This window comes from Nerophis lumbriciformis, linkage group LG29 (genome assembly GCF_033978685.3).
Source record: "Nerophis lumbriciformis linkage group LG29, RoL_Nlum_v2.1, whole genome shotgun sequence".
NCBI lineage: Eukaryota > Metazoa > Chordata > Actinopteri > Syngnathiformes > Syngnathidae > Nerophis > Nerophis lumbriciformis.
The window spans coordinates 28,347,357-28,375,000 of NC_084576.2; the positions used below are offsets into that span (position 1 = coordinate 28,347,357).

At 29.6% G+C, this 27,644-nt stretch overlaps 1 protein-coding gene across 2 annotated transcripts in view; it reads left to right on the forward strand.

Annotated features, from left to right (window-relative positions):
• Positions 1-27,644, forward strand: part of rfx4 (regulatory factor X, 4) — a 104,194-nt gene that overhangs the window by 68,936 nt on the left and 7,614 nt on the right. The window contains exons 11-17 of one of the 2 annotated variants that reach the window (XM_061924573.1): positions 3,587-3,731; positions 3,980-4,074; positions 9,651-9,768; positions 13,730-13,846; positions 26,812-26,961; positions 27,030-27,213; positions 27,281-27,410. In XM_061924573.1, coding sequence (XP_061780557.1) covers positions 3,587-3,731; positions 3,980-4,074; positions 9,651-9,768; positions 13,730-13,846; positions 26,812-26,961; positions 27,030-27,213; positions 27,281-27,410 — 939 coding nt within the window. The remainder of the gene's footprint in view (positions 1-3,586; positions 3,732-3,979; positions 4,075-9,650; positions 9,769-13,729; positions 13,847-26,811; positions 26,962-27,029; positions 27,214-27,280; positions 27,411-27,644) is intronic. The other variant, XM_061924576.1, reaches the window with a different exon arrangement.

The following is a 27,644-nucleotide window of genomic DNA, read 5'->3' on the forward strand; positions in this document are numbered from 1 at the left end:
TAATGAAAGTTTGATATTTGGAAACAGCCTTTAAAAATAACTGACATTTTACAGAAAATGAGAGAAATTCTGCCATTTTTATGTATTTTTATTTCAGAAAATAAAAGAAATCCCCCCCCCCCTCCTCCAAATTAAGGGATTTTTTTTTCAGAAAATAAGGGGGAAAAATTAATAAAATTTGACTTCTTATTCCAGAAAATAAGGGAAATTCCTCTATGTATTGTCATTTTATTCAGAAAATTAGGGAAAGTCTTGCTTTTTTTTTTCTTTTTCTTTTTTCCAGGAAGTAAGGGAGATTGCCCCTTTTTAAAAATGTTTTTTAATGAAAATTTGACATTTAGAAACAGCCTTTAAAAATAACTGACATTTTACAGAAACTTAGAGAAATTCTGCCATTTTTATTTATTTTTATTTCAGAAAATAGAAGAACCCCCCCCCCTTCCAAATTAAGGGATTTTTTTTCCAGAAAATAAAGGAAAAAAATAAATAAAATTTGACTTCTTATTCCAGAAAATAAGGGACATTCCTCTATGTATTGTCATTTTATTCAGAAAATTAGGGAAATTCTTGCTTTTTTTATTTTGATTTTTTCCAGGAAGTAAGGGAGATTGCCCCTTTTTAAAAATGTTATTTAATGAAAGTTTGATATTTGGAAACAGCATTTAAAAATAACGGACATTTTACAGAAAATGACAGAAATTCTGCCATTTTTATTCTTTTCTTTTTCCAGAAAATAAAGGAAAAAAATAAATACAATTTGACTTCTTATTCCAGAAAATAAGGGACATTTCTCTATGTATTGTCATTTTATTCAGAAAATTAGGGAAAGTCTTGCTTTTTTTATTGTAATTTTTTCCAGGAAGTAAGGGAGATTGTTCTTTTTTTTAAATGTTTTTTTAATGAAAGTTTGATATTTGGAAACAGCCTTTAAAAATAACTGACATTTTACAGAAAATTAGAGAAATTCTGCCATTTTTATTTATTTTTATTTCAGAAAAAAGAAGAACCCCCCACCCCTCAAAATGAAGGGATTTTTATTAATTTTTTTCAGAAAATAAGGGAAAAAAATTAATAAAATTTGACTTCTTATTCCAGAAAATAAGGGAAATTCCTCTATGTATTGTCATTTTATTTAGAAAATTAGGGAAAGTCTTGCTTTTTTTATTGTAATTTTTTTCCAGGAAGTAAGGGAGATTGCCCCTTTTTAAAAATGTTTTTTAATGAAAGTTTGATATTTGGAAACAGCATTTAAAAATAACTGACATTTTACAGAAAATTAGAGAAATTCTGCCATTTTTATTTATTTTTATTTCAGAAAATAGAAGAACCCCCCCCCCCCCTCTCCAAATTAAGGGATTTTTTTTTTTTTCCCAGAGAATAAGGAAAAAAATGAATAAAATTTGACTTCTTATTCCAGAAAATAAGGGAAATTCCTCTATGTATTGTCATTTTATTCAGAAAATTAGGGAAAGTCTTGCTTTTTTTATTTTGATTTTTTCCAGGAAGTAAGGGAGATTGCCCCTTTTTAAAAATGTTTTTTTAATGAAAGTTTGATATTTGGAAACAGCCTTTAAAAATAACTGACATTTTACAGAAACTTAGAGAAATTCTGCCATTTTTATTTATTTTTATTTCAGAAAATAGAAGAACCCCCCACCCCCCTCCAAATTAAGGGATTTTTTTTTCAGAAAATAAGGGAAAAAAATAAATAAAATTTGACTTCTTATTCTAGAAAATAAGGGAAATTCCTCTATGTATTGTCATTTTATTCAGAAAATTAGGGAAAGTCTTGCTTTTTTTATTGTAATTTTTTCCAGGAAGTAAGGGAGATTGCCCCTTTTTAAAAATGTTTTTTTAATGAAAGTTTGATATTTGGAAACAGCATTTAAAAATAACTGACATTTTACAGAAAATTAGAGAAATTCTGCCATTTTTATTTATTTTTATTTCAGAAAATAGAAGCCCCCCCCCCTTCCAAATTAAGGGATTTTTTTCCAGACAATAAAGGAAAGAAATAAATAAAATTTGACTTCTTATTCCAGAAAATTAGGGAAATTCCTCTATGTATTGTCATTTTATTCAGAAAATTAGGGAAATTCTTGCTTTTTTTATTTTGATTTTTTCCAGGAAGTAAGGGAGATTGCCCCTTTTTAAAAATGTTATTTAATGAAAGTTTGATATTTGGAAACAGCATTTAAAAATAATTGACATTTTACAGAAAATTAGAGAAATTCTGCCATTTTTATTTATTTTTATTTCAGAAAATAGAAGAACCCCCTCCAAATTAAGGGATTTTTTTTTTTTTTTTTTTCAGAAAATAAGGGGAAAAAATAAATAAAATTTGAGTTCTTATTCCAGAAAATAAGGGAAATTCCTCTATGTATTGTCATTTTATTTAGAAAATTAGGGAAAGTCTTGCTTTTTTTATTGTATTTTTTCCAGGAAGTAAGGGAGATTGCCCCTTTTTAAAGATGTTTTTTAATGAAAGTTTGATATTTGGAAACAGCCTTTAAAAATAACTGACATTTTACAGAAAATTAGAGAAATTCTGCCCTTTTTATTTATTTTTATTTCAGAAAATAGAAGAAATTGTTCCCCACCCTCCCTCTAAATTAAGGGATTTTTATTGTTATTTTTCCAGAAAATAAGGGAAAAAATAAATAAAATTTGACTTCTTATTCCAGAAAATAAGGGAAATTCCTCTATGTATTGTCATTTTATTCAGAAAATTAGGGAAAGTCTTGCTTTTTTTATTTTTATTTTTTCCATGAAGTAAGGGTGATTGACCCTTTTTAAAAATGTTTTTTAATGAAAGTTTGATATTTGGAAACAGCCTTTAAAAATAACTGACATTTTACAGAAAATGAGAGAAATTCTGCCATTTTTATGTATTTTTATTTCAGAAAATAGAATAAACCCCCCCCCCCCCCCCCCCGCTCCTCCAAATTAAGGGATTTTTTTTTCCAGAAAATAAGGGAAAAAAATATTATACCATTTGACTTCTTATTCCAGAAAATTAAAAAAATTCCTCTATGTATTGTCATTTTATTCAGAAAATTAGGGAAAGTCTTGCTTTTTTTATTGTAATTTTTTCCAGGAAGTAAGGGAGATTGCCCCTTTTTAAAAATGTTTTTTAATGAAAGTTTGATATTTGGAAACAGCATTTAAAAATAACGGACATTTTACAGAAAATGACAGAAATTCTGCCATTTTTTATTTATTTTTATTTCCTGGAGGTCAACTGCTGCCAGCCGTCCATCACCCCGAAGGGGAATCAAGCGGTGGTGAAGGCGTGGGGATAAGGGTGTATTTGCCCATTGTCTTGGGTGTGTTGATGTAGTGTTCGTGTTCATAGGCCTGGGGCCGTTCTGCGTGCAAGCAAAAGTTCGACTCCGGGTGTCGTTGAGGAGGGAGGGAGCTCAAAAGCGTCCATCGTTGAGGTGTCCTCGGGGGATGTTTTCAGAACAGCCTGCTCCTGTTGTTGGAGCGTCGAGGCCATTCGGGGGAGTCAAATCGTAGACTAGGAGCTGGTAGCAAACACAACTTGCAGATAATGTGGTGATGGTAACAATGTCCGTGTCCTCAGGCGTCGCGGACAGTGATAAACAGCGCCGACATCACCTTCCAGATGTTGGAGGACTGGAGGAACGTGGACCTGAACAGCATTACCAAACAGACGCTCTACACCATGGAAGACTCGCAAGAGGAGCACCGGCAGCTCATCGTCCACTGTAAGTGTCTTTGTCTTGTTGCTGTCAGTCCCTTCTAGAGGAGGTGAGGTGGTCTGGTCAGGAGACACCTTCCTGGGGAGGTGTTTAGGGCACGTCCGAAGACTATGTCTCCCCAACGTGTCCTGGGAACGCCTCGGGATCCCCTGGAAGTCTGGGCTTCTCTGCTTAGGCTGCTGCCCCCGCGACCCCACCTGGGATAAGCTGAAGAAGATGGACGGTCCATTCTAATGGCACCTCTTCTGTCTCAGTGTACCAGGAGTTTGATCGCCTCCTGGAGGAGCAGTCGCCCATTGAAGCCTACATCGAGTGGCTGGACTCCATGGTGGACCGCTGTGTCGTCAAGGTCAGACCCCTGCATCCATTTCCAACTTACTCCAACTTAGACTATTTGTGGTGGTCAGCTTAGACTATTTGTGGTGGTCAGGTTCTTCTTCACCTCAGCGTACATGACAACAATAAATATACAAGTAAGGACGGAACAATAGACGGTAAAATCGGTTAGTGTTACCGTTTTAGATTAAAGTGATGGAAAAAAACGGGATTGATAACGAAAAAAATTCATACAAGAAATGAAGAATTTTCTGAAAAAACTATAAATTAATAAAAAAGGCGGATTTTTGTTGTTGTTGTTCTGTTAAATGGCCGTTATTTTTAAATGTTTTTTCCAAATATCAAACTTTCATTAAAAAATATTTTTGAAAAAGGGGAATTCCCCTTATTTTCTGAAAAAAAGAGGAAATTCCGAAATTCACATATTTTCTGAAGAAAAAATTAAGGAAGAATTTCCCAATTTTTTATTTTTTTTTAATGAAGAATTTCCCTTATTTTCTGAAGAAAAATACAACTAAAAAAGAGGATTGTATTTTATTTTCTGAAAAAAAGAAGGAAATTCCTTTAATTTAGGAGGGAAATAAAAAATAAAAAAGAGCAATACATCCTATTCTCTGCAAAAACTATAAATAAATTAAAAAGGCGTAATTTTTTTTTTTTTTTTTTTTTTTTTTTTGTTCTGTTAAAAATGGCCCTTATATTTTAAATGTTGTTTCCAAATATCAAACTTTCATTAAAAAACATTTTTGAAAAAGGGGAATTTCCCTATTTTCCTGAATTTTTTTTTTTTTAATGAATAATTTCCCTTATTTTCTGAAGGAAAATACAACTAAAAAAGTGGAATGTGTTTTATTTTCTGAAAAAAAAGAAGGAATTTCCCTTAATTTAGGGGAAAAATAAAAACAAAAAAAGAGCAATACCTCCCATTCTCTGCAAAAATTATAAATAAATAAAAAAGGTAGAATTTGTCTTTTTTTCTCGAAAATGTATGGGAAATTCCGAAATTCCCTTATTTTCTTGGGGGAGGGGGGGAAGAATTTCCCTATTTTCCTGAAGAAGAAAAAAGAAGAATGTTCCTTATTTTGAGTAGAAAATATAAAATAGGCATTTCCCTTATTTTCTGAAGAAAAATACAAGAAAAAAAGAGGAATATCTTTTATTTTCCGGAAAAAAGGACTTTCCCTTAATTTGGGGGAAAAATACAAATAAAGAAAGAGCAATACCTCCTATTTTCTGCAAAAACTATAAATAAATAAAAAAAGGCAGATATTCTCTTATTTTCTGTTAAATGTTATTTTTAAATGCTGTTTCCAAATATCAAACTTTTATTAAAAAACATTTTTGAAAAAGGGGAATTCTCTTTATTTTCTGGGAAAAAAAGAGGAAATTCCCATACTTTTTGAAGAAAAAATTAAGGAAGAATTTCCCTATTTTCCTGATTTTTTTAAAAACATTTATGAAGAATTTTCCTTATTTTCTGAAAGAAAGTACAACTAAAAAGGAAGAATGTGTTTTATTTTCTGAACATAAGGAAATTCCGAAATTCCCGTATTTTCTGAAGAAAAAATTAGGAAGAATTTCCTTATTTTCCTGAAAATAATATATATATTTTTAATGAAGAAATTTCCCTTATTTTCTGAAGGAAAATATAACAACAAGGGACGGCGTGGCGCAGTGGAAGAGTGGCCGTGCGCAACCTGAGGGTCCCTGGTTCAATCCTCACCTAGTACCAACCTCGTCATGTCCGTTGTGTCCTGAGCAAGACACTTCACCCTTGCTCCTGATGGGTGCTGGTTAGCGCCTTGCATGGCAGCTCCCTCCATCAGTGTGTGAATGTGTGTGTGAATGGGTAAATGTGGAAGTAGTGTCAAAGCGCTTTGAGTACCTTGAAGGTAGAAAAGCGCTATACAAGTACAATCCATTTATCATTTATAACAAAGAGCAATACCTCCTATTCTCTGTAAAAAACTATAAATAAATTAAAAAAGGTGGAATTTCTCTTATTTTCTGGAGAAAAAAAAGGAAATTCCGAAATTCCCTTATTTTCTGGGGGGGAGGGTTAAGGAAGAATTTCCATATTTTTCTGGAAAAAAATGAAGAATTTCCCTTATTTTCTATATAAAATATAAAATAGGCATTTCCCTTATTTTCTGAAGAAAAATACAACAAAAAAAGAGGAATATCTTTTATTTCCTGAAAAAAAGGACTTTCCCTTAATTTAGGGGAAAAATACAAATAAAGAAAGAGCAATATCTCCTATTTTCTGCAAAAACTATAAATAAATAAAAAAGGCAGAATTGCTTTTATTTTCTGTTGAATGTCCGTTATTTTTAAATGTTGTTTCCAAATGATGTGGGATCTGAGCCGAGGATGTCGTTGTGGCTTGTGCAGCCCTTTGAGACACTCGGGATTTAGGGCTATATAAATAAACTTTGAATGATGGATTGATGAAATATCAAACTTTCATTAAAAAACATTTTTGAAAAAGTGGAATTTCCCTTATTTTCTGAAGAAGAAAAATATTAAGGAAGAATTTCCCTATTTTCCTGAAAAAAATGAAAACAAAAAAATTAAGAATTTCCCTTATTTTCTGAAGAAAAATATAAAATGGGTGTTTCCCTTATTTTCTGAAGAAAAATACAACTAAAAATAGGAATTAATTTTATTTTGTGCAAAAGAAGGAATTTACCTTAATTTAGGGGGAAATAAAAAAGAGCAATTTCTCCTATTTTCTTTAAAAAAAAAAACACAAATAAAAAAGACAGAATTTCCATTATTTTTAAATGTTGTTTCCAAATATCAAACTTTCATTAAATATTTTTGAAAAAGGCAGATTCCCCTTATTTTCTGAAAAAAAAAATTAAGGAAGACTTTTCCTATTTTCCTGAAAAAAAAAGTAAAAAATAAAATGAAGAATTTCTGTAGAAAATATAAAATAGGCATTTCCCTTATTTTCGGAAGAAAAATACAACCAAAAAAGAGCAATTTATAAAGTTTTCTTTTAGGGGCGGTATAGCTCGGTTGGTAGAGCGGCCGTGCCAGCAACTTGAGGGTTGCAGGTTCAATCCCCGCTTCCGCCATCCTAGTTACATCCGTTGTGTCCTTGGGCAAGACACTCTACCCACCTGCTCCCAGTGCCACCCACACTGGTTTAAATGTAACTTAGATATTGGGTTTCACTATGTAAAGTGCTTTGAGTTACTAGAGAAAAGCGCTATATAAATATAATTCACTTCACTTTCTGAAAAAAAGAAGGAATTTCCCTTAATTTAGGGGAAAAATAAAAACCAAAAAAGGCAATATCTTATTTTCTGAAAAAACTATAAATAAATAAAAAAGGGGGAATTTTTCTTTTTTTTGTTCTGTTAAATGTCCCTTATTTTTAAATGTTGTTTCCAAATATCAAACTTTCATTAAAAACATTATTTAAAAAAAAAAAAAGGAATTTCCCTTTATTTCGTAAAAAAATATGATATTCCGAATTTCACTTATTTTCTGAAAGAAAAAAATTAAGGAAGAATTTCCCTATTATCCTGGAAAACAAGAAGTGAAGAATTTCCCTTATTTTCAGTAGAAAATATAAAATAGGCATTTCCCTTTTTTTTTTTTCTTTGGTCTGGTAAATTTCCGTTATTTTTAAATGTTGTTTCCAAATATAAAACTTTCATTAAAAGCATTTTTGAAAAAGGGAGATTCCCCTTTTTTTCTGAACCAAAAATTAAGGACGAAATTCCCTTATTTTCCGGAGAAAAAAAATTAAAGCAAAAAATGAAGAATTTGCCTTATTTTCTGGAGAATATATAAAATAGGCATTTCCCTTATTTTCTAAAGTAAAATACAACTAAAAAAGAGGAATTTATTTTATTTTCTGAAAAAAAGAAGGAATTTCCCTTAGTTTATGGGAAAATAAAAATAAGAAAGAGCAATTTCTCCTATTTTCTGAAAAAAAAAAAAGACAAATAAATAAAAAAGGTGGAATTTGTCTTATTTTCTGTTAAATGTCAGTTATTTTTAAATGCTGTTTCCAAATATCAAACTTTCATTAAAAACATTTTTGAAAAAGCTGAATTTCCCTTATTTTCTGAAAAAAGAGGAAATTCTGAATTTCCCTTATTTTCTGGGGGGAAAAATTAAGGAAGAATTTTCCTGAAAAAAATTAAAACAAAAAATGAAGAATTTCCCTTGTTTTGTGTAGAAAATAAAATAGGAATTTCCCTTATTTTCTGAAGAAAAATACAACAAAAAAGAGGAATTTATTTCATTTTATGAAAAAAAAGAAGGAATTTCCCTTAATTTAGGGGGAAAATTAAAAAAGAGCAATACCTCCTATTTTCTGCAAAAACTATAAATAGATTAAAAAAAAGACAGAATTTCTATTTTCTGTTAAATGTTCGTCTTTTAAATGCTGTTTCCAAATACCAAACTTTCATTAAAAAACATTTTTGAAAAAGTGGAATTCCCCTTATTTTCTGAAAAAAATAGGAAATTCCAAATTTCTCATATTTTTGGGGAAAAAAGAACTTCCCTATTTTTATTTTTAAAAATTTCAGAAATTGAGGGAAATTCGGAATTTCCTCTTTTTGTTCAGAAAATAAGGGAAATTCCCCTTTTTCAAAAATGTTTTTTAATGAAAGTTTGATATTTGGAAACGGTATTTAAAAATAACAGACATTTTACAGAAAATAAGAGAAATTGCTCATTTTTATTTTTCCCCAAAATTAAGGGAATTTTTTTCTCTCCAGAAAATAAGGTAAATAAAAAAAATTATTTTACTTTTTTCTTTTTCTTTTTTTCAGAAAATAAGGGAAATTCCCCCTTTTCAAAATGTTTTTAATGAAAGTTTGATATTTGGAAACAGTATTTAAAAATAACGGTCATTTAAACAAAATTAAGAGAAGTTCGCCTTTTTTATATATTTTTATTTCAGAAAATAGGACAAATTGCTCATTTTTTATTTCTATTTTCCCCAAAATTAAGGGAAATTAATTTTCTTTTTCATAAAATAAGGGAAATTCAATTTTTTTTATTTTTGACTTTTTTTTCCAGAAAATAAGGGAAATTCCTCTTTATATATTGTCATTTTATTCAGAAAATGAGGGGAAATTGTTGTTTTTTTATTTTTATTTTTCCAGGAAGTAAGGGAAGTTGTCCCTAATTAAAAAAATAATTTAAAAAAATGTTTGATGAAAGTAAGCAATTTGGGAAAGTGATTAAATGAAAAGGAGAGGGAACATACAAACTAGACTGCGGGGGGTTGGCAGGTGTGGACAGAACCTACACAAGCCCAGGGAGAAGATGCAAACAAGTCAAGCGATGTTTGCCGTAAAAAGGCACCTGCGACTTGGCCTTGGCTCTCCTCTCACTCGGGCAGCCATCCTCCCACTTAATGAGGCTACAAACTTCCCATTTGCGCCCCGTTATGGGCTTGTAAAATGCGGTCGCCCCGGCAACGCCCGGGACACAATGGCTCAATAGGAAGGCAAATGAAATAGTTGACTTGTTGACATGTTCTCTGCTCCCAGAGGGCGGAGCCCAAACAGGCCGAAGGGTTAATGGCCTTTTCTCATGGAAATCCTCTCCTCCTCCCAGGTGTCGGGGAAGAGGCCCGGCTGCCTGAAGAAGGTGGCCCAACAGTTCCTGCTCATGTGGTCCTGCTTCGGGACCAGAGTCATCCGGGACATGACGCTCCACAGCGCCCCCAGCTTTGGTGAGCGCCCATTAACACACACACACACAGGGAAGTTAGCCGCCGTCCCAATCGGCCGGGAGGTTTTTTTTCAGAGCGGTTGCCGTGGAGACCCGGCCACACAATGAGAGATACCCCGTCTCAACAATGGCCGGACAAAAGTGAGCGCTAATTAGGTTATCCGCCCCCTCGGAGCTGTTTGAAATTCAGTTTGTGTTGGCATGTGACCTTGTTGCAACACATGGAGGCAGCTGGAGAGACAAGACTTTGTCTTTTCATACTTAATACAAAATAGCACTTTAACCTCAGGATATTAAAATGTGTAACGCTATTCTTCACTCGTCCTTTTACAACTTTGCTACGACAATATTCCCTTAATCTTTTTTTGTGCCGTATGACCTCGTGTTTGACCACTTTCAAAAATAAAACGCCCGGCTTTAAATATTGAGGCTTCTACAAAACCCAAAAGCAGTGAAGTTGTCACGTTGTGTAAATGGTAAATAAAAAGAGAATACAACAAATCCTTTTCAACTTATATTCAATGGAATAGACTGCAAAGACAAGATATTTCATGTTCACACTGGTAAACCTTTTTTTTTTTTTAAATCATTAACTTAAGATTTAATGCCAAAAAGTTGTGACAGGGGCATTTTTACCACTAAACTGAAAGTTTAATATTTGGACACAGCATTTAAAAATAATGTACATTTTACAGAAAATGGCAGAAATTCTGCTTTTTTATTTATTTTTATTTCAGAAAATACAAGAAATTGCTTCTTTTTTTTTTTTTAATTCCCCAAAAATTAAGGGGAATTTTTTTTTTTTTCAGAAAATAAGAGAAATTGTAATTTGTAATAAAAATTCCGCCTTTTTAATTTATTTATAGTTTTTTTTTCAGAAAAGATATTGCTCTTTTTCCCCCCCTTAAATTCAAGGAAATTCCTTATTTAAATGTTTTATTAAAAAAATAAGATAATTTCTTCATTTTTGTTTTTTCTGAAACTTTTTTATTTTTTCCCCCAAAATTAAGGGAAATGTTTTATTCTTTTCAGGAAAAAAATGTTTCATGGCCTTTCCTTTTAACAACACTCAGTACCTACTCAGTGGCCTTGTGGTTAGAGGGTCCGCCCTGAGATCGGTAGGTTGTGAGTTCAAACCCCGGCCGAGTCATACTAAAGACTATAAAAAAAAATGGGACCCATTACCTCCCTGCTTGGCACTCAGCATCAAGGGTTGGAATTGGGGGTTAAATCACCAAAAAATGATTCCCGGGCGCGGCACCGCTGCTGCCCACTGCTCCCCTCACCTCCCAGGGGCACAAAGCAAGGTCCATAAAGACATGGATGACAGAGTCTGGTGTGGATGAACTTGACTGGCCTGCACAGAGTCCTGACCTGAACCCGATAGAACACCTTTTGGGATGAATTAGAACAGAGACTGAGAGCCAGGCCTTCTCCACCAACATCAGTGTGTGACCTCACCAATGCGCTTTTGGAAGAATGGTGGAAAATTCCTATAAACACACTCCACAACCTTGTGGACAGCCTTCCCAGAAGAGTTGAAGCTGTAATAGCTGCAAAAGGTGGACAGACATCATAGTGAACCCTATGAGTTAGGAATGGGATGGCACTTCAAGTTCATATGTGAGTCAAGGCAGGTGGCCAAATACTTTTGGCAATATAGTGTACCTTCAAAGATGTGCAGAATATATATCACCTAAAATACAAAAGTGTAATAAATAAATACAAAGGATAAAACAAGAAATAAACACAACCAAGATATCCTGTCTAACTGGATTTGAATGCCAGGGAGTAAAAATATGTTTTTAACCTACAAAACCCCAAAAGCAGTGAAGTCGTCACGTTGTGTAAATTGTAAATAAAAAGAGAATACAATGATTTGCAAATGCTGTTCAACTTATATTCAATTGAATAGACTGCAAAGACAAGATATTTCATGTTCACACTGAGAAACTTTATTATTTGCAAATATTGGCTCATTTGGAATTGCAAATCAACATGTTTCAAAAAAAGCTGGCACAAGTGGCAAAAAAGACTGAGAAAGTTGAGGATGTTAATTGGAACATCCCACAGGTGAACAGGCTAATAGGGAACAGGTGGGTGCCATGATTGGGTATAAAAGCAGCTTCCATGAAATGCTCAGTCATTCACAAACAAGGACGGGGCGAGGGTCACCACTTTGTCGACAAACGCGTGAGCAAATTGTTTAAGAACAACATTTCTCAACCAGCTATTGCAAGGAATTTAGGGATTTCACCATCTACGGCCCGTAATATCATCAAAAGGTTCAGAGAATCTGGAGAAATCACTGCACGTAAGCCATGACATTACGGACCTTGGATCCCTCAGGCGGTACTGCATCAAAAAGCGAAATCGGTGTGTAAAGGATATCACCACATGGGCTCAGGAACACTTCAGAAAAAACACTGTTAGTAACTACAGTTGGTCGCTACATCTGTAAGTGCAAGTTAAAACTCTACTAGGGGCGGTATGGCGTAGTGGGTAGAGCGGCCGTGCCAGAAACCCGAGGGTTGCAGGTTCTTTCCTCGCCTCTTGACATCCAAATCGCTGCCGTTGTGTCCTTGGGCAGGACACTTCACCCTTGCCCCCGGTGCCGTTCACACTGGTGAATGAATGATAGGTGGTGGTCGGAGGGGCCGTAGGCGCAGACTCTCTTCCGTCAGTCCACCCCAGGGCAGCTTTGGCTACAAATGTAGCTTACCACCACCAGGTGCGAATGAATGATGGGTTCCCACTTCTCTGTGAGCGCTTTGAGTATCTAATAATAGAAAAGCGCGATATAAAATCTTATCCATTACTATTATTATTATTATTACTCTGCAAAGCCAAAGCCATTTATCAACAACACCCAGAAAACGCCGCCGGCTTCACTGGGCCCGAGCTCATCTAAGATGGTCTGATGCAAAGTGGAAAAGTGTTCTGTGGTCTGACGAGTCCACATTTCAAATTGTTTTTGGAAACTGTGGACGGAACAAAGAGGAAAAGAACCATCCGGATTGTTCTAGGCGCAAAGTGTAAAAGTGTGATGGTATGGGGGTGTATTAGTGGCCAAGACATGGGTAACTTACACATCTGTGAAGGCACCATTAATGCTGAAAGGTACATACAGGTTTTGGAGCAACATATGTTGCCATCCAAGCAACGTTATCATGGACGCCCCTGCTTATTTCAGCAAGCCAATGCCAAGCCACGTGTTACAACAGCGTGGCTTCATAGTAAAAGAGTGCGGGTACTAGACTGGCCTGCCTGTAGTCCAGACCTGTCTCCCATTGGTGCATTATGAAGGCTAAAATATGAGAAGGGAGACTGTTGAACAACTTAAGCTGTACATCAAGCAAGAATGGGAAAGAATTCCACTTCAAAAATGTGTCTCCTCAGTTCCCAAACCTTTACTGAGTGTTGTTAAAAGGAAAGGCCATGTAACACAGTGGTGAACATGCCCCTGTGACAACTTTGTAGAAAGTCTTCCATGAAGGATAGTAAGTCACATTGCATCATAGCAGTAGACAATGGAGCATTGCAGATATCCAGATGTTTCTAGAAAGTGAAAGCAGGTGTGCAGGTGAAAGGGGGCGTGGCCCTGATAATGGAGGCGCCGTTAAAACGAATAGAAAAACTTGTTTGAATATGAAATAGCCAGCTGGTGGTGGTGTGGCGATGAAGCAGCTTTATGTGCACAAACAGATAATTAACAAAAGACTTCTTCCCCCCCCGAACCTCTTTTCCATTTTATGACGGCTGAATGGCGGCGAGTGTTTGTCATGCGGCCACAATGACACCCTCAATTCTGTTTGACCCCTCCGCCCGGAGGTCAACAGACCTATTTCTGGCTGTGGAAAATTCAGGAGTGCATTCCAGTTATGTGTGGGGAGGATGTGATGTCATCACCATGGCGATGATGATGTTAATAGTAATAACAACACGGGCTTGTTGTGCTGCAGGCTCCTTCCACCTGATCCATCTCATGTTTGATGACTACGTGCTCTACCTGCTGGAGTCGCTCCACTGCCAGGAGAGGGCCAACGAGCTGATGAGGGCCATGAAGGGCGAGAGCAGCGGTTCGTACGTGACAGCCTATCATAGCAAGCACTTATAAATGTTCATCAGGGAAATGTACTTTTCTTCCTACTAATAACCTTAAAAAAACACAACGTTCATCGTATAACATGACAGGCTTTTTTGTCACTTCACCAAAAATATGACTTGAATCTTTATTATTATTATTATAGACACAATAGTTTTATTCTATTAATACATATTTTTTTCCTGAATCTCATATTACATTTGTTTGTAATATCTTTTTTCTAAACAAAAATACGTCTTTATTCCCGTAATATTGCATCTTTTTTTTCCACAGTTTTTTTTAATTTAACAAGTTAAAAAAAGTTTTGGGGATAATTTTACAACTTCAAAAAACGACTGTAGTATTTGTGTATTTTAGTAGTATTTATTTATAGTATTCTAAGTATTTTTTGTAATTTCACCAAAAATATGACTTGAATCTTTATTATTAATATTATAGACACATTAATATGTTACATATTTTATCTAAAAATAAAATATGACTTTAATGTTGTGATAACCCAATTCTATTTAATATTTTCATTTTTTTCTTAAAAAAATAAATAATATCCAAACTTTTTATTTATCTTTTTAATTTTAAGTTTTTTTTCCCCAAAAATTTCATAAAATATCTACAGAATATTTGTAATTATACTCATCATTTTACAACTTTTTTTCTTGAAAAATTCTAACTTTAATCACACATTCCAACTTTTTTGTTGCAATGAGTCACCTTTATAAATGGAAAAAATAGTTTTATTCTAATAATACATATTTTTTTCGACAATGTTGTTTTTTTAGAGAAAAAAATACCTGAATCTCATATTAAATATTTTTGTAATATCTTTTTTCTAAAAAGAAAAAAAGTAGGTCTTTATTCTCGTAATATTGCATCTTTTTTTCTACTTTTTTTTTTTAAATTTAACAAGTTAAAAAAAGTTTTCATAATACTGCAACATTTTTGGGATAATTTTACAACTTCAAAAAATGACTGTAGTATTTGTGTATTTTAGTAGTATTTATTTATAATATTCTAAGTATTTTTTGTAATTTCACCAAAAATATGACTTGAATCTTTATTATTGATATTATAGACACATTAATATGTTACATATTTTATCTAAAAATAAAATATGACTTTAATGTTGTGATAACCCAATTCTATTTAATATTTTCATTTTTTTTCTTAAAAAAATAAATAATATCCAAACTTTTTATTTATCTTTTTAATTTAAGTTTTTTTCTCCCAAAAATTTCATAAAATATCTACAGAATATTTGTAATATTTCTCATGATTTTACAACTTTTTTTCTTGAAAAATTCTAACTTTAATCACACATTCCAACTTTTTTGTTGCAATGAATCACCTTTTTGAATGGAAATAATCGTTTTATTCTAATAATACATCTTTTTTTCTACAATATTATTTTTTTAGAGAAAAAAATACCTGAATCTCATATTGGATTTTTTTGTAATATCTTTTTTCTGTTAGAAAAAAAAGGTCTTTATTCTCATAATATTGCATCTTTTTTTCCACTGTTTTTTAAAAAAAATTTAACAAGTTAAAAAAAGTTGTCATAATACTGCAACTTTTTCTGTATGATTTTACAACTTTAAAAAATGACTGTAGTATTTGTGTATTTTAGTAGTATTTATTCATAATATTCAAATTATTTCGTCACTGTTTTGTTTTTGTTTTTTTCCTCTTATAAAAATCATATAAAAATATGATTTATTCTCTTAATATTCTGACTGTATTTGTTCTCTCATAACTTTGACTTTTTTTAATCTCACATTCCAACTTTTTTGTTGCAATGATTTACTTTTTTAAATGAAAAAAATAGTTTTATTCTATTAATACATATTTTTTTCCACAATATTGTTTTTTTAGAGAAAAAAATACCTGAATCACATATTACGGTTTTTTTGTAATCCAACATCTTTTTTCCCCTACAAAAGATGTCTTTATTTTTGTAATATTGCATCTTTTTTTTCCAATGTTTTTTTTCCTTTTAATTTAACAAGTTAAAAAAAGTTGTCATAATACTGCAACTTTTTTTGTATAATTTTACAACTTTAAAAAACTTTTTATTCATGTTTTTAATGTAATCTTTTTTCTCCCAACAATATAATTTAAAAAAAAAATCTACAGAAAGTTATGGCATTAATCTTGTAATATTTCTCATGATTTTACAACTTTTCTTGAAAAATTCTAACTTTAATCTCACATTCCAACTTTTTTGTTGCAATTAATCACCTTTTTAAATGGAAAAAATAGAAATGTATTCTAATAATGCATCCTTTTTTTTCCACAATATTGCTTTTTTTTTTTTAGAGAAAAAATACCTGAATCTCATATTACATTTTTTTGTAACATCTTTTTATAAAAAAAAAAAAAAAAAAAAAAAAAAAAAAAGGTCTTTATTTTCGTAATATTGCATCTTTTTTTCCAATGTTTTTTTTTCTTTTTAATTTAACAAGTTTAAAAAAAGTGGTCATAATACTGCAACTTTTTTTGGATAATTTTACAACTTTAAAAAATGACTAGTATTTGTGAATTTTAGTAGTATTTATTTATAATATTCAAATTATCTCTTCAGTTTTTATTTTATTTTCCTCTTATAAAATCCTATACAAATATGACTTATTCCCTTAACCTTCTCTCATAACTTTGTGACTTGTTTCTCAGAGAAATCGCAACTTTTTTGTTGCAATTAGTCACCTTTTTAAATGGAAAATATAGAATTGTATTCTAATAATACATATTTTTTCCACAATATTGCTTTTTTTAGAAAACAAAATACCTGAATCTTATTTTATTTTTTTGTAATTCGACATCTTTTTTCTAAAAAAAAAAGAAAAAAAGAAAAAAAAGAGGTCTTTATTCTCTTAATATTGCATTTTTTTTGTATAATTTTACAACTTTAAAAAAATACTGTAGTATTTGTGTATTTTAGTAGTATTTATTTATAATATTCTAATTATTTCTTCACAGTTTTTAATTTATTTTCCTCTTATAAAATCATATAAAAATATGATTTATTCAAGTTGAAAAAAGTTGTCGTAATACTGCAACTTATTTTGTATAATTTTACAATTTTAAAATATGACTGCAGTATTTTTGTATTTTAGTAGTATTTATTTATTTTTTCACGCTTTTGTATTTAGTTTACTTTTATGAAAATCATACTATTCCTCTCGTAATATTCCGACTGTATTTCTTCTCTCAAAACTTTGTGACTATTTTTAATCTCACATTCCAACTTTTTTGTTGCAATTAATCACCTTTTTAAATGGATAAAATAGAATTTTGTACTAATAATACATATTTTTTTCCACAATATTGCTTTTTTTACAGAAAAAAAAAATCTGAATCTCATATTACGTTTTTTTTTGTAATCCAACATCTTTTTTTCCCCAAAAAATAAAGACATCTTTTTTTGGGGAAAAAAAGATGTCTTTATTTTTGTAATATTGCATCTTTTTTTCCAATTTTTTTTTTCCTTTTAATTTAACAAGTTAAAAAATAGATGTCATAACACTGCAACTTTTTTGTATAATTTTACAACTTTAAAAAACGACTATACTATTTGTGAATTTTAGTAGTATTTATTTATAATATTCAAATTATTCCTTCAGTTTTTTTTTTTTAATTTTCCTCTTATAAAATCCTATAAAAATATGATTTATTCCCTTAACCTTCTGACTGTTTGTATTTCTTCTTTCATAACATTGTGACTTGTTTCTCACAGAAATTGCAACTTTTTTTTTGCAATTAGTCACCTTTTTAAATGGAAAATATAGAATTTTATTCTAATACATATTTTTTTAGAAAACAAAATACCTGAATCTTATATTATTTTTTTGTAATCCAACATCTTTTTTCTAAAAGAAAAAAAAAGGTCTTTAACTTTGACTTGTAATATTGCATCTTTTTTTGGTATAATTTTACAACTTTAAAAAAAGACTGTAGTGTTTCTGTATTTTAGTAGTATTTTTTTATAATATTCTAATTATTTCTTCAGTTTTTTAAATTTATTTCCCTCTTATAAAATCCTATAAAAATATGATTTATTCTCTTAAAATTCTGACTGTATTTCTTCTCTCATAACTTTGTGACTTTATTCTCCAAAAGGTCTACTTTACTTTGTGATATTAAACATTAACACTCCAACTTTTCCTTGACTTTTGAGGGAAAATTGTTGAGTTCCAAAACGTACTTGCAGTACAGTACAGTACCAAAGTAGTACTAGTTGTAGTAGTACTATTAGTACTCGAGGTAGTAGCAGCTGTGAGTGTGCAACTTTTTTTGTATTATTTTACAACTTTAAAGTTTTTCTTAAAAAAAATCCCATATCACAACTTTTTATTTGTTTTTAATGTAAAAATTGTAATATTTCTCATGAATTTACAACTTTTTTGTGAAAAATTCTAACTTTAATCTCACATTCCAACTTTTTTGTTGCAATTAATCACCTTTTTAAATGGAAATAATATCATTTTATTCTAATAATACATCTTTTTTTCCACAATATTGCTTTTTTAGAGAAAAAAATACCTGAATCTCATATCACATTTTATTTGTAATCCAACATCTTTTTTCCCCCAAAAAAGATGTCTTTATTTTCTTAATATTGCATCTTTTTTTTTTTTATGTTTTTTTTCTCTTTTAACAAGTTAAAAAATAGATGTCATAATAGTGCAAGTTGTTTTGTATAATTTTACAACTTTAAAAAACGACTATACTATTTGTGTATTTTAGTAGTATTTATTTATAATATTTAAATTATTTCTTCAGTTTTTTTTATTTATTTTCCTCTTATAAAATCCTATAAAAATATGATTTATTCCCTTAACCTTCTGACTGTTTGTATTTCTTCTCTCATAGCTTTGTGACTTGTTTCTCACAGAAATTGCAACTTTTTTGTTGCAATTAATCACCTTTTTAAATGGAAAATATTGAATTTTATTCTAATAATACATATTGCTTTTTTTTAGAAAACAAATACTTGGATCTTATTTTATTATTTATGTATTATTATTTATGTATTATTATTTATTATTATTATTTTTGTAATCCAGCATCTTTTTTCTAAAAGAAGAAAAAAGGTCTTTATTCTTGTAATATTGCATCTTATTTTGGTATAATTTTACAACTTTAAAAAAAGACTGTAGTGTTTGTGTATTCTAGTAGTATTTATTTATAATATTCTAATTATTTCTTCGCTGTTTTTAATTTATTTTCCTCTTATAAAATCCTATAAAAATATGATTTATTCTCTTAAAATTCTGACTGTATTTCTTCTCTCATAACTTTGTGACTTTATTCTCCAAAAGGACTACTTTACTTTGTGATATTAAACATTAACACTCCAACTTTTCCTTGACTTTTGAGGGAAAATTGTTGAGTTCCAAAACGTACTTGCAGTACAGTACAGTACCCAAGTAGTACTAGTTGTAGTAGTATAGTAGTACTCGAGGTAGTAGCAGCTGTGAGTGTGCAACTATTTTTGTATAGTTTTACAACTTTAAAGTTTTTCTAAAAGAAAATCCCATAATATCCCAACTTTTTATTTGTTTTTAATGTAAAAATTGTAACATTTCTCATGATTTTAAAACTTTTTTGTGAAAAATTCTAACTTTAATCTCACATTCCAACTTTTTTGTAGCAATTATTCACCTTTTTAAATGGAAAAAATATATAATTTTATTCTAATAGTACATCTTTTTTCCACAATATTGCTTTTTAGAGAAAAAAATACCTGAATCTCATATAAAAAAATTTTGTAATCCAACATCTTTTTTTCTAAAAAAAAAAGAAAAAAGAAAAAAGTCTTTATTTTTGTAATATTGCATTTTTTCCCCCACTCTTTTTCCTTTTAATTTAACAAGGAAAAAAAAGTTGTCATAATACTGCAACTTTTTTTGTATAATTTTACAAATTAAAAAAATTACTGTAGTATTTGTGTATTTTAGTAGTATTTATTTATAATATTCTAATTATTTCTTCACAGTTTTTTAATTTATTTTCCTCTTATAAAATCATATAAAAATATGATTTATTCTCTTAATATTCCGACTGTATTTCTTCTCTCATAACTTTGACTTTTTTTAATCTCACATTCCAACACATTTTTTTGTTGCAATTATTCCCCTTTTTAAATGAAAACAATGGTTTTATTCTATTAATACATATTTTTTTCCTGAATCTCATTTTTCATTTCTTTGTAACATCTTTTTTCTAAACAAAAAGACGTCTTTATTCTCGTAATATTGCATCTTTTTTCCACTGTTTTTTTTAAATTTAACAAGTTAAAGAAGTTGTCATAATACTGCAACTTTTTTTTTAATTTTACAACTTTAAAAAATGACTAGTATTTGTGTATTTTAGTAGTATTTATTTATAATATTCTAAGTATTTTTTGTAATTTCACCAAAAATATGACTTGAATCTTTATTATTAATATTATAGACACATTAATATGTTACATAAACATAACATCCCAACTGGTTATTTATCTTTTTAATTTAATCTGTTTTCTCCCAAAAAAAATTATAATAAAAAATCTACAGAAAGTTATGGCCTTAATCTTGTAATATTTCTCATGATTTTACAACTTTTTTCTTGAAAAATTCTAACTTTAATCTCACATTCCAACTTTTTTGTTGCAATGAATTACCTTTTTAAATGGAAAAAAATGTTTTATTCTAATAATACATCATTGTTTCTACAATATTGTTTTTTTTAGAGAAAATAAAACTTGAATTTCATATTAGATCTTTAGTAAGAGCTTTTTTCTAAAAAAAAAAGGAAAAAAAAAAGAGGTCTTTATTCTCTTAATATTGCATCTTTTTTCCACTGCTTTTTAGTTAAAAAAAGTTGTCATAATACTGCAATTTTTTTTGTTTAATTTTACAACTTTAAAAAACGACTATACTATTTGTGTATTTTAGTAGTATTTATTTATCATATTCAAATTATTTCTTCAGTTTTTTAATGTATTTTCCTCTTATAAAATCATATAAAAAATATAATTGATTCTCTTAATATTCCGACTGTATTTCTTCTCTCATAACTTTGTGACTTGTTTCTCACAGAAATTGCAACTTTTTTGTTGCAATTAATCACCTTTTTAAATGGAAAATATTGAATTTTATTCTAATAATACATATTGCTTTTTTTAGAAAACAAATACTTGGATCTTATTTTATTATTTATTTATTATTATTATTTATTTATTATTATTATTATTATTATTTATTATTATTATTTTTGTAATCCAACATCTTTTTTCTAAAAGAAAAAAAGAGGTCTTTATTCTCGTAATATTGCATCTTTTTTTGGTATAATTTTACAACTTTAGAAAAAGACTGTAGTGTTTCTGTATTTTAGTAGTATTTATTTATAATATTCTAATTATTTCTTCGCTGTTTTTAATTTATTTTCCTCTTATAAAGTCCTATAAAAATATGATTTATTCCCTTAACCTTCTGACTGTTTGTATTTCTTCTCTCATAGCTTTGTGACTTGTTTCTCACAGAAATTGCAACTTTTTTGTTGCAATTAATCACCTTTTTAAATGGAAAATATTGAATTTTATTCTAATAATACATATTGCTTTTTTTAGAAAACAAATACTTGGATCTCATTTTATTATTTATTTATTATTATTTATTTATTATTATTATTATTTATTATTATTATTTTTGTAATCCAACATCTTTTTTCTAAAAGAAAAAAAAGAGGTCTTTATTCTCGTAATATTGCATCTTATTTTGGTATAATTTTACAACTTTAAAAAAAAACTGTAATGTTTGTGTATTCTAGTAGTATTTATTTATAATATTCTAATTATTTCTTCGCTGTTTTTAATTTATTTTCCTCTTATAAAATCATATAAAAATATGATTTATTCCCTTAACCTTCTGACTGTTTGTATTTCTTCTCTCATAGCTTTGTGACTTGTTTCTCACAGAAATTGCAACTATTTTGTTGCAATTAATCACCTTTTTAAATGGAAAATATTGAATTTTATTCTAATAATACATATTGCTTTTTTTTAGAAAACAAATACTTGGATCTTATTTTATTATTAATTTATTATTATTATTATTATTTATTTATTTATTATCCATCCATCCATTCATTTTCTACCGCTTTATTATTATTATTTATTATTATTATTTTTGTAATCCAACATCTTTTTTCTAAAAGAAAAAAAATAGATGTCATAATAGTGCAAGTTGTTTTGTATAATTTTACAACTTTAAAAAACGACTATACTATTTGTGTATTTTAGTAGTATTTATTTATAATATTTAAATTATTTCTTCAGTTTTTTTTTATTTATTCTCCTCTTATAAAATCCTATAAAAATATGATTTATTCCCTTAACCTTCTGACTGTTTGTATTTCTTCTCTCATAGCTTTGTGACTTGTTTCTCACAGAAATTGCAACTTTTTTGTTGCAATTAATCACCTTTTTAAATGGAAAATATTGAATTTTATTCTAATAATACATATTGCTTTATTTAGAAAACATATACTTGGATCTCATTTTATTATTTATTTATTATTATTTATTTATAATAATAAATAAATAATAATAAATAAATAATAATAAATAAATAATAAAATAAGATCCAAGTATTTGTTTTGTAAAAAAAAGCAATATGTATTATTAGAATAAAATTCAATATTTTCCATTTAAAAAGGTGATTAATTGCAACAAAAAAAGTTGCAATTTCTGTGAGAAACAAGTCACAAAGCTATGAGAGAAGAAATACAAACAGTCAGAAGGTTAAGGGAATAAATCATATTTTTATAGGATTTTATAAGAGGAAAATAAATTAAAAACAGCGAAGAAATAATTAGAATATTATAAATAAATACTACTAGAATACACAAACACTACAGTCTTTTTTTAAAGTTGTAAAATTATACCAAAATAAGATGCAATATTACGAGAATAAAGACCTCTTTTTTTTCTTTTCGAAAAAAGATGTTGGATTACAAAAATAATAATAATAAATAATAAATAAATAATAATAAATAAATAATAAAATTAGATCCAAGTATTGAGAGAAGAAATACAGTCGGAATTTTAAGAGAATAAATCATATTTTTATAGGATTTTTTATGAGGGAAATAAATTAAAAACAGTGAAGAAATAATTAGAATATTATATATAAATACTACTAGAATACACAAACACTACAGTTTTTTTTTTTAAGTTGTAAAATTATACCAAAATAAGATGCAATATTACGAGAATAAAGACCTCTTTTTTTTTCTTTCAGAAAAAAGATGTTGGATTACAAAAATAATAATAATAAATAATATTAATTATTATTATTTTTGTAATTATTTGTAATTATTTGTACAAAAATAATAATCATTAATATTATTTATTATTATATAATATTGCATCTTATTTTGGTATAATTTTACAACTTAAAAAAAAAACTGTAGTGTTTGTGTATTCTAGTAGTATTTATTTATAATATTCTAATTATTTCTTCGCCGTTTTTAATTTATTTCCCTCTTATAAAATCCTATAAAAATATGATTTATTCTCTTAAAATTCCGACTGTATTTCTTCTCTCATAACTTTGTGACTTTATTCTCCAAAAGGACTACTTTACTTTGTGATATTAAACATTAATAATAATAATAATACCTGGGATTTATATAGCGCTTTTCTAAGTACCCAAAGTCGCTTTACATGTAGAACCCATCATTCATTCACACCTGGTGGTGGTAAGCTACTTTCATAGCCACAGCTGCCCTGGGGTAGACTGACGGAAGCGTGGCTGCAATTTGCGCCAACGGCCCCTCCGACCACCACCTATCATTCATCATTCAATTCACCGGTGTGAGTGGCACCGGGGGCAAAGGGTGAAGTGTCCCGCCCAAGGACACAACGGCAGCGATTTTTGGATGGTAAGAGGCGGGGAGCGAACCTGCAACCCTCAGGTTTCTGGCACGGTTGCTCTACCCACTACGCCATGCCGCCCCCTATGATTTATTCCCTTAACCTTCTGACTGTTTGTATTTCTTCTCTCATAGCTTTGTGACTTGTTTCTCACAGAAATTGCAACTTTTTTGTTGCAATTAATCACCTTTTTAAATGGAAAATATTGAATTTTATTCTAATAATACATATTGCTTTTTTTAGAAAACAAATACTTGGATCTTATTTTATTATTAATTTATTATTATTATTTATTTATTTATTATTATTATTATTATTTATTATTATTATTTTGTAATCCAACATCTTTTTTCTAAAAGAAAAAAAAGAGGTCTTTATTCTCGTAATATTGCATCTTATTTTGGTATAATTTTACAACTTAAAAAAAAAACTGTAGTGTTTGTGTATTCTAGTAGTATTTATTTATAATATTCTAATTATTTCTTCGCCGTTTTTAATTTATTTCCCTCTTATAAAATCCTATAAAAATATGATTTATTCTCTTAAAATTCCGACTGTATTTCTTCTCTCATAACTTTGTGACTTTATTCTCCAAAAGGACTACTTTACTTTGTGATATTAAACATTAACACTCCAACTTTTCCTTGACTTTTGAGGGAAAATTGTTGAGTTCCAAAACGTACTTGCAGTACAGTACAGTACCCAAGTAGTACTAGTTGTAGTAGTATAGTAGTACTCGAGGTAGTAGCAGCTGTGAGTGTACAACTTTTTTTGTAGTTTTACAACTTTAAAGTTTTTCTAAAAGAAAGTCCCACAATATCCCAACTTTTTATTTGTTTTTAATGTACAAATTGTAACATTTCTCATGATTTTACAACTTTTTCGTTTAATCTCACATTCCAACTTTTTTGTTGCAATTATTCACCTTTTTAAATGGAAAAAATATATAATTTTATTCTAATAGTACATCTTTTTTCCACAATATTGCTTTTTTTAGAGAAAAAAATACCTGAATCTCATATAAAAAATGTTTGTAATCCAACATCCAAAATAATAATAATTAATATTATTTATTATTATAATTTTTGTAATAATTTTGTAATAATTAATATTATTTATTATTATTATTTTTGTAATCCAACATCTTTTTTCTAAAAGAAAAAAAAGAGGTCTTTATTCTCGTAATATTGCATCTTATTTTGGTATAATTTTACAACTTAAAAAAAAAACTGTAGTGTTTGTGTATTCTAGTAGTATTTATTTATAATATTCTAATTATTTCTTCGCCGTTTTTAATTTATTTCCCTCTTATAAAATCCTATAAAAATATGATTTATTCTCTTAAAATTCCGACTGTATTTCTTCTCTCATAACTTTGTGACTTTATTCTCCAAAAGGACTACTTTACTTTGTGATATTAAACATTAACACTCCAACTTTTCCTTGACTTTTGAGGGAAAATTGTTGAGTTCCAAAACGTACTTGCAGTACAGTACAGTACCCAAGTAGTACTAGTTGTAGTAGTATAGTAGTACTCGAGGTAGTAGCAGCTGTGAGTGTGCAACTTTTTTTGTATAGTTTTACAACTTTAAAGTTTTTTTAAAAGAAAATCCCATAATATCCCAACTTTTTATTTGTTTTTAATGTAAAAATTGTAACATTTCTCATGATTTTACAACTTTTTCGTTTAATCTCACATTCCAACTTTTTTGTTGCAATTATTCACCTTTTTAAATGGAAAAAATATATAATTTTATTCTAATAGTACATCTTTTTTCCACAATATTGCTTTTTTTAGAGAAAAAAATACCTGAATCTCATATAAAAAAATTTTGTAATCCAACATCCAAAATAATAATAATTAATATTATTTATTATTATAATTTTTGTAATAATTTTGTAATAATTAATATTATTTATTATTATTATTTTTGTAATCCAACATCTTTTTTCTAAAAGAAAAAAAGAGGTTTTTATTCTCGTAATATTGCATCTTATTTTGGTATAATTTTACAACTTTAAAAAAAAACTGTAGTGTTTGTGTATTCTAGCAGTATTTATTTATAATATTCTAATTATTTCTTCACTGTTTTTAATTTATTTCCCTCTTATAAAATCCTATAAAAATATGATTTATTCTCTTAAAATTCCGACTGTATTTCTTCTCTCATAACTTTGTGACTTTATTCTCCAAAAGGACTACTTTACTTTGTGATATTAAACATTAACACTCCAACTTTTCCTGGACTTTTGAGGGAAAATTGTTGAGTTCCAAAACGTACTTGCAGTACAGTACAGTACCCAAGTAGTACTAGTTGTAGTAGTACTAGTAGTACTCGAGGTAGTAGCAGCTGTGAGTGTACAACTTTTTTTGTATAGTTTTACAACTTTAAAGTTTTTCTAAAAGAAAGTCCCACAATATCCCAACTTTTTATTTGTTTTTAATGTACAAATTGTAACATTTCTCATGATTTTACAACTTTTTCGTGAAAAATTCTAACTTTAATCTCATATTCCAACTTTTTTGTTGCAATTATTCACCTTTTTAAATGGAAAAAATATATAATTTTATTCTAATAGTACATCTTTTTTCCACAATATTGCTTTTTTTAGAGAAAAAAATACCTGAATCTCATATAAAATTTTTTTGTAATCCAACATCTTTTTTTCTAAAAAAAAAAGAAAAAAGAAAAAAGTCTTTATTTTCGTAATATTGCATTTTTTTCCCACTCTTTTTCCTTTTAATTTAACAAGGAAAAAAAAGTTGTCTTAATACTGCAACTTTTTTTGTATACTTTTACAACTTAAAAAAATTACTGTAGTATTTGTGTATTTTAGTAGTATTTATTTATAATATTCTAATTATTTCTTCGCCGTTTTTAATTTATTTCCCTCTTATAAAATCCTATAAAAATATGATTTATTCTCTTAAAATTCCAACTGTATTTCTTCTCTCATAACTTTGTGACTTTATTCTCCAAAAAGACTACTTTACTTTGTGATATTAAATTGGGGTCTCCCTACAGAGCGAGACGAGGACTTCACTCTCACGGAAATAACGGCCACCTCCTCGCCGTCCCCGGGGTCCTACTCCCCGGCCAGGTCCGTCCACTCGGTCGCCGTGTCGTCGGCCTCGCCCGCCGCCGACCCGTCGCCGGAGTACCCCTCCACCACAGGTGAGCGCCCTGGCAGGGAGATTGTTGGGGCCGGCGTGACATTTGGCTGTGGTGTATGTGTCTGGCAGGCGCCGTTCAGTCATATACGTGGTCCCTTACATACACAGTGACTACAGCGGGGGCCTCCGCTCCGGACGCCGGCCAGCAGCTGTCCTGCATGACCAGCAGCTCAGCGGGCACGCCGCCTCCGCCGCCACCACCACCGCCCTCCGCCCAGCGCATGCCAGTTTACACCCACAGAGAGGAGCACGGGTAATTAAGAAGTCCATCTCTACGTGGGCTTTTCCGGGCATGTTGAAAATGTGCGTGCGTGTTGCAGATACACCGGCAGCTACAACTATGGGAGCTACGCCAGCCAGCATCCTCTTCCCATCCAGAGCCAGTACCCGGGCCTGGCCCACGACGCTGCACCCCTACACTACTCCGCCTACCACCGCTCATCTGCACAGGTCAGTGCCACACCTTTATTACCTATTTCTTCTACAAACCCCTAAAAGCAGTGAAGTTGTCACGTTGTGTAAATGCTAAATAAAAAGAGAATACAACAAATCCTTTTCAACTTATATTCAATTGAATAGACTGCAAAGACAAGATATTTCATGTTCACACTGAGAAACTTGAAATAATCATTAAAATAGAAGTTAAGTTGTTCAACAGTCCGGGGGTCTCAGTTGTGGTATTTT